The sequence below is a fragment of the Myotis lucifugus genome, unplaced genomic scaffold (assembly GCF_000147115.1).
Source record: "Myotis lucifugus unplaced genomic scaffold, Myoluc2.0 scaffold_28, whole genome shotgun sequence".
In the NCBI taxonomy this organism is placed as follows: domain Eukaryota; kingdom Metazoa; phylum Chordata; class Mammalia; order Chiroptera; family Vespertilionidae; genus Myotis; species Myotis lucifugus.
Window position 1 is genome coordinate 8,896,555 of NW_005871076.1, and position 12,402 is coordinate 8,908,956.

At 44.1% G+C, this 12,402-nt stretch overlaps 1 protein-coding gene and 1 pseudogene across 1 annotated transcript; both read left to right on the forward strand.

Annotated features, from left to right (window-relative positions):
• Positions 1-227: 227 nt before the first annotated feature.
• On the forward strand, positions 228-968 carry NEUROG1 (neurogenin 1). The gene has a single exon (XM_006086565.1). The coding sequence runs from the start codon at positions 228-230 to the stop codon at positions 966-968; it is 741 nt and encodes a 246-aa protein (XP_006086627.1).
• Positions 969-6,535: 5,567 nt separating this feature from the next.
• On the forward strand, positions 6,536-6,638 carry LOC111825506 (annotated as a pseudogene).
• Positions 6,639-12,402: the final 5,764 nt, after the last annotated feature.

Genomic DNA, 12,402 nt, shown 5'->3' on the forward strand with positions numbered 1-12,402 from the left:
CCGACGAGATCACTCGGGAGACCGGCTGGAGCGTGGCCCCTGCAGGCGAGGCGAGGAGAAAAAGCCAAGTTTCCAGTGCGCCCTTCCAGGCCTTCGTGCCCGCAGCGGGCACAGAGTAAGCCCGGGCCGTTCGTAAAGTAAGTGCGCCCCAACGGTCCTGCCCTCAGCCCGAGCTCCTGCCCTCTAAGCGCTCTCTTATCTGTCCGTCGGTCCTGCCCGACGCAGAGATGCCAGCCCCTCTGGAGACCTGCCTCTCAGACCTCGACTGCGCCAGCAGCAGCAGCAGCAGCAGCAGCAGCGACCTGTCCGGTTTCCTCACGGATGAAGAGGACTGTGCCAGGCTCCAACAGTCAGCTTCCGCCTCGGGGCCGCCTGTGCCGGCCCACAGGGGCGCACCCGGGATTCCCGGGGTGTCCGATACTCCCCGGGCACACGACGACGAGGAGCGGCGGCGGCGCAGGGGCCGTGCACGGGTCCGCTCCGAGGCACTGCTGCACTCGCTTCGTAGGAGCCGGCGCGTCAAGGCCAACGACCGTGAGCGCAACCGCATGCACAACTTGAACGCAGCGCTTGACGCGCTGCGCAGTGTGCTGCCCTCCTTCCCCGACGACACCAAGCTCACCAAGATCGAGACGCTGCGCTTCGCCTACAACTACATCTGGGCTCTGGCCGAGACTCTGCGCCTGGCAGACCAGGGGCTGCCCGGAGGCGGTGCCCGAGAGCGCCTCCTGTCGCCACAGTGCGCCCCCTGCCTGCCAGGGCCCCCGAGCCCCACCAGCGACGCCGAGTCCTGGGGCTCCGGTGCTGCCGCCTCCCCATGCGCTGCCTCCTCCTCACCACTCTCTGACCCCAGTAGCCCTGCCACCTCCGAAGACTTCTCCTACAGTCTTGGCGACCCCCTTTTCTCCTTCCCCAGCCTGCCCAAAGACTTGCTCCGCACAACGCCCTGTTTCATCCCTTACCACTAGGCCCTTTTTGGACACCTTTACCTCTCCCTTCCCCCAGGCAACAGGCAGTTGTAGTAGATGGGGCCCCAGCTGCGGCCTCGGGACTCCCAGTCTAGGCAGAGGGAGGAAGCGGGAGCTTTAAAGGGATGGGGGATACCTGAGCCGCTTGTTAGGTCGCTGCACCCTCACCATGGCTTCCCCTTGGTCTGTTTTCTCCAGCCCTCAGCCCGGGGCCCCTCCTGCCCGCCCCTAGACAGCCTTCCCTTTTGCACTTTCTGAACTCCACAAAACCTCCTTTGTGGCAGGCTCAGAGCTGACCCCAGCCACCACTTCAGTGTGATTTAAAAAGGGACAGATCAGCCCCTGAAGACGAGGTGAAAAGTCAATTTTACAATTTGTAGAACTCTAATGAAGAAAAACGAGCATGAAAATTCGGTTTGAGCCGGCTGACAATACAATGAAAAGGCTTAAAAAGGAGAGACAAGGAGTGGGCTTCATGCATTATGGATCCCGACCCCCACCACTGCAGGCTTGGTCTAGGAAGAACCAGAGACTCTTGCCTCGGTAGCTATTCAGGCACTGGGCTGGAGAGTACTTTAATTTATTCAAGATGCTTCATTCATATGAAAATGTATTTTTGTACATAAAGAGTTTATTCTATTATAATGAGCTATCAAAGTTTACATTTTTGTACTGCAGATGTTTCGTGTAAATAAAAACTAAGTCACCAAGTTTCTTGCCTAATGTTGGTGTCTCTCTGGGGCCTTTCTTTCCTTCCCCTGGCCGTTCAACCACTAAAGTGAAACACTATCCCCACCCACTTTCAAATCCTCCAGTCAAAAACAATTAAAAAATAAAATACACCTGATTTCCACCAAAAGTCAGATAAAGACAGACTAGGGAGTTTATGATCCATCATTTCCTTTCACCTAATAAACACAAGGGAGATCTTTCAGGCTCCCCATAAACCAATTAAGACTTTTTAGTGGGGAATTAGTCCGGATACTCAGCTACCTGTAGAGGTAGGGGCGGTGGGAGAGCCTTTCTTTTGAGGAACTCCACATCAGCTGGCTCTGTGTTTCAAAGAGAGGGGGATTAAAAAGATCAATACAGTGTGACCACTGGCTAGGAAGTCCCAGTGACAGGTGGGCCTAGCTTGGGCAAGCAGAAGGGCCCACTCTTATAATAGCCTATTTTGAGGGGGAAATTGACTTGTAAACAATGCCTCCGAATTGTTGTCCATTGAGGCTGGGATCACCCTGGCTGTGAGGTGTGGGATGAATTACGCTGGTGTGGTGTCCGTGGGTGAGGTGTGCAGCTGCCTAAAATTGTGGGCTAGGGTCCTGCACCTCCCCTCCCCCCACACACATGCTGTGCCCACAATGGGGGGGGGGCATGCAGTGGGCTCAGTCCTGGCTTGCTCAGCCAGTCCTGGGGTAGGGGGGGCAACAGCCAAAGCTTTCATTTGCTGCCAGAGAGATCAGTTGCCCAAACTCAGTAGGGATTTTTCTGGCTGCAGTGTGTTTTTCTGTTGTTCGACAATTAGCAAACAGCACTGGCCAGTATTGGCTTTTGTTTTAAATTTCAGAATGTGGACACTTGCAAAAGATAGTTCTGAAAATGCTGTTGCTGCCTGTTCCCCCAGAGCACAAGTTATCCCACATTAAGACCAAAACTAACCCCACCCTGGGTTGCCCCTTTTCATGAATATAATTATTTAGAGGGAGTAGAAATGAGTATGAAAATAGTATTCTACAGTGTTAGAGAAATCATATCCATTTAGGAAGTGAATAGAAGCAGAGTGCCAGAAGTAAGGCCACGAATAGCATTTTCCCTTGTGGAAGTATTTTCCCTCTTCACACACATGTCCTGATGAGTTGGATCCATGTTCATATACTGGGCCCGCAACAGGCATCCAGCCCCAGGTAAGGAGCCCCCTTTCAGATAAAAATGCTCCTTTTTGGAAGGTTCTGGAAAGTTGGGTACTTCTCTAACTGCCCTCAGTACAGAGGCAAAGAGGCTGACAAGAAGAGCTTCAGAAATTATGAGGATTCAGAACATAGTTGCTTCTGCTAAAAACTCCAAAGAAAAAGTGTGTCTCTTGAATGACCCTGCCTGTGGCCCCACTCTATTGTCTGTCTCAGAATTAATTCACTCTCCTAGCTTTGCATTTTCCTATAGCAAAAGACACAAATGGTCTGCATCAGATTCTCTGCTCTCCCATGCATACGATGCCTGGAAGTAACTATCTCCCAACTTTCTAAGGGCTAAGGCCTAGCCTGTGAGAAGGGCAGATTCCCTATGGAGACTGCTCAACCATGGTGTAGGTATACATGTTTGGGCCAGCGGAAGAGAATGTCCCACTATGTTTATCATTGTCCAAAATCCTTGGGGAAAGCAGCAGCAAACAAACACTGCAAACATCCCTGGAGCTCATGGCTGCAGTAGGAGCTTTGTCTCATACAACTGCACACAACCAGCCCTGAAACAGAAAACGTTACTAACCCTGGAACTAAAGAAGAGCAAAACATATTCCAAACTTTGTTGACAAAATAGGCTAACAACTCAAGGTGCAGAGAGCACCTTCTATCTAAGGAAACATCTTTAACAACATGGGTTGCTGGGGACATTCTACCCTTGCTAGTTAATACTGTTCTTCCAAGGAAGCAATATGTATGTGCAGCCCTTGGAGCTCCCAAGTAGAAGAAAGGTGATTAAAGATGCTTATTCTCAGCACAGGGGCCTTTCTTCCTGCAGCAAACTCTTGTTCATCCACTAGCATCTGTGAAGGCAGGCTGGGGTTACTGGAATAATCAATTACAGAGCATAGAACTTCCTGCTGACAGCCAGGTTTCACTTCCTCAACAGAATCTTCACTGAGGAATTATCAGGCACTCCGGAAGGTTTATTTAGCCTGATCTCTCTATTTACTTCTGTCCTGGTGTAACACTGTCTTATTTTACACATTGCTTCCAAGTCTTTGGATACCAGGACAGGGAACATTGAGATAGCATAGCAAAATGAAACGTTCACTCAGTCTCTCATTTCTTTAATGATCTTTCCCCCCCCATTTACTTAATTGTTTATATATTTTTTTCATTTTCAATTACAGTTGACACACATCATTATATTAGTTTCAGGTATACATACCAGTGACCAAACATTACATAGCTTACTAAGTGATCACCTCAATAAATCCTACCAGCACCTATCCAGCACCATGTCAGTTATTAGAATACTAGTGGCCCGGTGCACGAAATTCATGCACACTAAGAGGAAATTAATTAGAGAAAATATTTTAATATTGCTATTTGCCCTTTCTCTATAATAGTAGTGTCAGAGATGAAAGAAAATTAGTAAAATGTATATGAAAATCTTCCTCCTTTCAGAGTCTGGGGCACGCTGCGGGACCCAGAGTCAAGTCCCTGCCCACCTGCATGCACCTCAAAATCATACGAGACCCAGACCTGGCCGGCCCCACCCCCATTGGGCGAAATCCAGACCCGGCAGGCCCCACCTCCGTAAAGCCCCGCTGGGCGGGGGGCGCAGTTTCAGGTCCCCCATCAAGCCCTGCCGGGTGGGGGGCACAGCCTCAGGTCCCCCAGTGCAGTCTCAGGTCCCCCAGCCCGGGATCGGCCGGCCCGGGATCGGGTGGGGGTTGTGGCCTGAGGTCCCCCGTCAAGCCCCACCGGGCGGGGGCCAAGGCCTGAGGTCCCCCGCCCCGGCCTGGCACCATGCAACCTCAGGTCCCTGCTGATCGCTCATTATGGCACGTTACGGGAACCCCACTTCCGCTGTGGGCGCAGCCATCTTGTGACAGCACGATGGAGTGAGGGTCAATTTGCATATTACCTCTTTATTATATAGGATTATTGACTATATTCCCTATGCTGTACTTTACATCCCCATGACTATTCTATAACAGCCAATTTGTATTTCTTAATCCCTATACCTCAACAAAATCATAACTTTTCTTCTGATAATCAGAGATGTGAGGTCACAAGGCAATTAATTAAGTACAAGAGAGGAGAACCCCTCCAAGAAGAGAGACAGCATGTGAACTGTTTAACCTTGGGCAAAGCACAAAGAGAGAGCTGGCTGCCATACAAGAAAATAAGAAGAAATTGGCTAAAATCTTAATAAAATCTTAAAAGCCAAATATGTGAACTAGAACATCAGTTTGGAACAGAAGATTCACACCCACTCACAAGCTCTTATCCATGGGCTTTCACAAGAAAGATTAGGCCAGGGCAAAAGACCAGAGGCCATCTCCTCAGTGGTAAAGGTGTCCTGGAGGTGATTGCTGTTGGGAATAGGCACAAGCCCCACTCACTTTCCCAGATACCCTATCATCAAAGCTAAAGCAGTAAGCAGCCACCAAAGAAGGGGCATTATCTATTGCTTTAGGGAAAAATAGAAGCCAAAGCCACCTATTTCTGGTAGAGGGGTAGGAAACTGCCTCAATCTCAGGACAAAGGCAAAGATCAATTGCTCTTAGAGAAGATATAACAAACACCCTCTCTTCTGGGGAAATGGTCAGGATCCTACACCACGAGTAAGCAAGGGTCTGCTACTCCAAAGGGAAAAACAGGAAACTCCTTCCCAAGAACAATCACAGAGATAAGACAGAGTTTGGGAGATGAAGAGCTAGAAATCCTCACCCAGGAAGTCAAGATGCACAGAGCATGCCAAAGACTTATGAACCTATCATTGAGAACAAGCAACATTAGTCTAGTACTAGTGAGAGACAAGAGCACAGCGTGAGATGCCCATCTGAGGCACAGTCAGGAAAGAATGGCTGAAAGCTGAGGGTGAACAGGAACACTGAAAAAAATCCTCTGGCAATACCCTCAATAAAAGTACGTGATAACAAAAGCTCACTTCTGAAAATATTGGAAGTCTGTGATGCACTGTAGGTAATAAAAAGAAAACACAAACCAAGCTCAGCTTCTGACTAGATTGACTGACCACTGTCTCTCCATATTAATTGCATGACAACCAAGAGACATATCTAGAAATAAAATTATTTCTTAGTGCCTACTATTCCTACTATTAATGCTGCCCAGCATTAATAAAAAAATTACAAAGTACACAAATAAAAAAACTCACTCCCGAGATATAATAATCAATAAATCCAGATTCAAATATAATCCAGATATTGACATTTTCAGATAGGAAATTTAAAATAACTCTGATTAATATGTTAAAGAATCCAGTGGAAATCATGGATGAGAACTGGTCCCAGACCGGCCTTGGGCCTGGGGAGTTTGTCCCCAAAGTCTCCAGGGATGCAGCGGCCTGAGTTCTAAGTGCAGGTATGTCTCTGTTCTTGAAATGAAATGACCCAGGCCCAGAGCATGTGGTAAATGGCGACCAGAGGGTTCCTGGGCACCAGTTTGGTACAAAGGCCGGAATCTGCCTCTCTAAGGTAAATGAAATTTCTATTTCCAGGCTCTGCTGGGCAGAATAACTGCATCTAATGGGTTTTCGGACTTTAAAGAAACAACTGAGATTCACGAGATATTTCTGAAAGAGAAGTGCAGGAAACTGTAGAGAACCCTGTAAAATTTCCCAAGTCTCTCTTTTCTGTGCTCTTTTAAGGTTGACACAGTGCCTAGGAGGCTAACACAGAAGGGTAAAGTAAATCTCCATAAAACCCAGAGAAGAGATGGTAAAACTGGAGTCACAGCTGAAAAAAAAACAAAAAGGACATACTAAGGAAAAGAGCAAACTTCAATGAAGTTGGAAACAGAAAGCAATAGAGAAAATTTACAGTCAAAAACTTTTTAAAATGACAGAAGTCTTTCAAGATCTACTTCCCATTTTATGATGTTTGAATCTCATGTTTCTATATGCTTATTAACTGATCTGTCCACTTGTAGGGTTTTTTAAAAATATTTATTAAATATTTCAGTAGAAGCTCAGAAGAAAGGTGTGTTGCATGCTGCTCTCTGGTGCAAGTTTATCTGAAGTCTCCCAATATTTTCAGAGATTTTTGTCAGCCTTTTCATAATCCAATCAATAACAATCTATTGGTGAATGAGAATGTAGGAGCCAACAGACCAAACCAAATTTATATTTTCCTTCAGTCTGATGTAAATATATACTGGTATAAGTAAATCAGATCCATCCATTCTACCAAAAGGACTCAAATTTGATGATTATTGTGTTTTACAGCGTCTTCTGCTTTCCAGTTCAAAAGGATAGCATTTCTTTAAGAACTCAAAAGATTGTGCTAATAAACACCCTAAGAATAGTTGCTAATGTCTATAGGTATATCACCAGTGTCTCCAAACTCTGAATCTTGAAAACTCTGACATGACTTAATCTGATTTTGAGTATGTTATTTTGATCCCACATCCCTTCTTCATACTTCAGTTCTAGTTCCTTTGTGTTATCCTTTCCCTATGCTCATACTTCTTGGACCAGGGTTTAACATTTTCATACATACGTGTGTATGTCAAATAAAGCCCAGGTAACTGATATTATGGGATACATTGGAAAGGATTGAACCTGGAATTAGTTCTGACTACTATGGGCGGCTAGGGAGACAACACTGTAAATGCTGAGTTACAGGAAGCCCAATATCACATAGAACAGACATATGAAGTTTATTATTTTCTGTCAAGTGTGTTGCAAATTGTTTGCCAAAACAGTTTCTACTGTCACCAATAAAGTATACTTATTGACCACAACCTAGTCAGCACAGATGTTAATTTTAAAATTTGTGATTTACTAGTTATAAAATGGGACTTCACTGCTGTTTTAGATAGCATTGTATAAATAACCTGTGGGGGAGAATATTTTGCCATGCGTACTAATTTTCTTTTCTCTGCTACAAATTTTCTATTTGCCTTCCTAATTTTTGTTTTATATATAAACTAGGGGTCCAGTGCATGAATTCGCGCACCTTGAAAGGAACTGTGGGCCAGGAGGCTGCGGAGGGCACAGTGGGGGTGTCTCGGCCCATCCTCCACACCCCCGCCCGGCCTCTCCCACCGCAGTCTTCACCCCCCCCAACCCCCAACCCCTGTCCCCTATCTGCAGGCAGCCCTGTTCCCACCACCGCCGCCACCGCTCCCACGTGCTGATGATGCCAGCCCCACTAGCATCCACTGACGGCGCAAAGCAATTGGGGCCGGCACTGGCAGCGGGTGTGAGCGGCGGCTGCTGGCCCCAATCACCCCTCAGGAGCAGGGGGAGGTGGAGAAGCCCTCAGGGGTGATTGGGGCCAGCAGCCACCGCTCGCATCCACTGACAGCACTGAGCAATTGGGACTGGTGCCAGGCGCCGGCAGTGGGTGTTAGCGGGGCTGGTGCTGGCAGCACATGCGAGTGCTGGGCGGGACCGTGGTGCACGGAAGCAAAGAATTTTCAGTAACCTCCAGAGGCTTGCCCCGATGACAGCGACCAGCACCCCACCTTGGTTTGGCGCCCCCGCTCACCTGCTCCACCATCCCATTGCAGCTGACACCTGCCACCTGCCATGTTCTGCGCTCACCCCCTGGTGGTCAGCACACGTCATAGCGACTGATTGTTCGGTTGTTCTACTATTCGGTCTATTTACATATTAGAGAACTAGGTAACCTAAATAACTTTATATTCATTTTAAAACTTGAAATTTTGGTTAAAGCCTTCCTGCAAAGAAATCTGCAGGCCTAGATAGCTTCACTAAAGCTATTAATGTAATTCATACCATATCAACAGACTAAAAGAGAAAACCCAGGTAATCATTATAATAGAAACAGAAAAATCATTTTACAATTTTGATAGTCATTTCCTGATAAAATCTCTCAGCAAACTAGGAATAGCTACAAACCTGATAAAGAACATTTATGGAAAACTTATGCTCATATTATACTTAAAGTAAAAAGACAATGTTTTCCCCCTACAATCAAGAACAAGACAGTGAAGTCAGCTTTCATCACTCCTATTAAACATTATGCTAAAGATCTAGCCAGTGGAATAAATCAAGGAAAAGAAATAAAAGACATACAGATTTGAAAAGTAAATCTGTATTTGTAGACAACAAAATCATCTACATCTATAATTTTGAAAAACAAAGTTGGAGCTTGCATATCACCTGATTTCAAGAAAATGGGGTATTTGGGGGTTTTTTGGTTGTTGTTGTTTTTTTAAATAATTTTTTATTGTTGAAAGTATTACATATATCCCCCATAAACCCCCTCCAGCCCACCCTCATCCCCTGTCCCAGGCCTTCAGCACCCTATAGTCTGTGTCCATGGGTTATGCATATATGCATACAGGTCTTTGGTTGATTACCTCCCTCTCACCCCTCCTCCCCTGCCTTCCCTCTGGACCCACTCCATTCATCAGTTTACTTTGTTACTTGGAGTCTGCATATGAGTGCGATTATGTGATACTTGTCTTTCTCTGACTGACTTATTTCACTTAGCATAATACTCTCCAGGTCTCTCCATGCAAGACAATAGGGTATTTGTGAAAGGATGGACTAAGAAATTAATGAAACCAAATAAGTAACCCTAAAATAAACCCACACATATATGGTCAATTGAATTTAGACAAAGGTGCCAAGCTAATTCAATGCTAATTCAACAAATACTGATAGGACAATTAGATATCCATATGCAATAAAAATTAACCTTTACCCAAACCTCACACAATGTACAAAAATTACCTCAAGATGTAAGACTTAAAATTATAAAACTTGTAGAAGGAAACATAAGGAAAAATTCATTGTGACCTTGGATTAGTCAGATGTTTCTTAAATAAAACTAAAAAAAGCATGAACCATAAAAGAAAAAAGGATAAATTAGATTTTTCCATAAATTAAAAACTTCTGCTCTTCAAAAGACACTGTAAAGAAATGAAAAAATAAACCATAAACTGGCAGAAAATATTTTTAAGACACATTCTGATAAAGGACTGGTACCCAGAATATATAAATAACTCTCACAACTCAATAATAAGAAAACAAACAACCCAATTTAAAAACTGGCAAAAAAAAATAAAAAGTTGAGCACTCCACCAAAGAAGAGGTAAGTTTGGCAAAAGAGAACATGAAAAGATGTTCAATACAATTAGTCATTATAAAAATGCAAGTTAAAGCCACAACTAGATACCATTACTCCACAATTCTTAGTTAGAATGGCTAAAATAAAAAAGCTGACAATACCAAGTGCTGCCTAGGATGCAGAGCAATTCAGACTTTCACACTTTCTTGGTGGCAGTGCAATACAGTACAACCACTTTGGAACAGTATGGCAGTTCTTATATAGCTAAATATATGTTTACTATATGACTCAGCAAACCCACTCCTAGGTATTGACCTAAGAGAAATGAAACCATATATTCACACAAAGACTTCTATACAAATGCTTGTGTTAACTCCAAAAACTAGAGTCCAGGCACCAATGAATAGGAAAATGAATAAAGAAATGACTGTATATCCAGATAAAAGCAATTAATTGATACATGCAAGGATATAAATTAATTTCTAAGGCATAATGCTAGGTGAAAAAATAAAGCCAGACTCAAAAGGTTAAATATTGTATGATTCCATTTACCTATATGGCTTTTGGAAAAAAGCAAAATGATAGGGACAAAGGGAAAATTTTATTTTATGAAAATTACATTTCAATAAGCCTGACTTCATATATAAAAAATGATCATAGAGAGGGGCAGGTCATCCTCCACATCCTATTCTCCCTTCCTATGACTGTCACCTGAACATAATGCAACCTAACTTCAGTCATGAAGTGGATGATGATACTCAACCCTTTCAAGCTAGTGCCACAGAAAGGGTTTTTAAGCACCAGTCCCTCATGAGACAAGTATAGAAATTAAAGGGCATATTGAGTAACTTATAACAATTTATGTAAGTAATATTACATTTGTAGTGTCTAATAATAAAATGCTTTAGACTTATACTTTGTATGTCTTTAGGGGTTTTTTCCCCTTCATTTTTATTTTTTAAAATGTTTGGTCTGGAATGGATTGAAATGTTAAAAAGGAGTCCCTCACCACATATAATTTGAAAAGCACTGCCTAGGGAATGGTGGAGCAACTCAGAGGATCTTGCATCCCTGGATGACTGCATAAAGCAGAACCACCGACCACCTAGGATATTCCTCTTGGACCAGCGGTTCTCAACCTGTGGGTCGTGACTCCTTTAGCGGTCGAACAACCCTTTCACAGGGGTCGCCAAAGACCATCCTGCATATCAGATATTTACATTACGATTCATAGCAGTAGCAACATTACAGTTATGAAGTAGCAACGAAAATAATTTTATGGTTGGATCACAACATAAGGAACTGTATTTAAAGGGCCAGAAGGTTGAGGACCACTTGGACTGTTATGTGAATGAGTAACATACTTTGCTCTCTGAGTCTTGGCATTATTATGTGTCTCTGGTATAGGAGCCGAACCTTATCCTGTCTGGGATTGCCACAAAGGCATGCTATCTGCTCACTCTGAGCCAAACCTTTAGTCCCACAAAGAGCTAGAAGATCTTTCCAGAGAGCACAGGCTCAAAATATATGGGAAAGCAATCAAGGTGACCATTACTTTTCACACCATAGAGAGCCCCCACAAAAGAGAGGAGGTAAGAGCAAAGGCTCTCACTTCAGTAGGGTTCAGGAAGGCTGCCAGCAAAGATGGAGTGGGGAGCCATTCCAACAGCCTGCAAGTCACCAGCAGAACTTGGCTTTCCCTGGCTGACTGTGGGAGGAGCAGGACTTGCATTGCAAGTACAGTAGTAGTTTGAACAACTATAGCTGCCCCGGAAAGATGGCTCTTGAGCCCTTTTATTGGGCCACCTGGGAATGGGTGCTTCTATTATTGAGGGTGCTCAGGCAATGTAACTCACCAGTACAGTTCTTCCAATTCCTATTTATTAACTTCTTTTTGCCCCAGTCTCCTCATCTGTAAAATGGGGGATATATAATGATACCTATCTATATCAGGATTTTTCAAGGTTTTAATGAGAATTCATGTAAAAAGCTAAAACTGCAACACTCATTAAAAGAGCCTGATAAATTTTAACTATTGACACTGATTTAGCTGCAAGCCAATTACCTTTGTAATGAGATGATTTTTCTTTAGTTACCAGATGGTCCCTATAGTGCCTGAAAGTGTAGGCCTTAGATACAAACCTGACTAGTGTAACTTGATTCTAAGCAGCAATTTGAGTTTAGGAGCCAATGCTATACTTTAAATGTAAAACTGTAATGAGAGGACTTAGGAGAGATATTAAATTATACCTAGTTATGGTCTGGTTGAAGCCCAGACTCAAATCTCATTGCCTTTAAAAACTCTTCATATCAAGCACTAGTACATGATGAGTACAGTGCTTTCCAGTTTTTTTTAATATATTTTATTGATTTTTTACAGAGAGGAAGGGAGAGAGACAGAGAGTTAGAAATATCGATGAGAGAGAAACATCGACCAGCTGCCTCCTGCACATCTCCCAC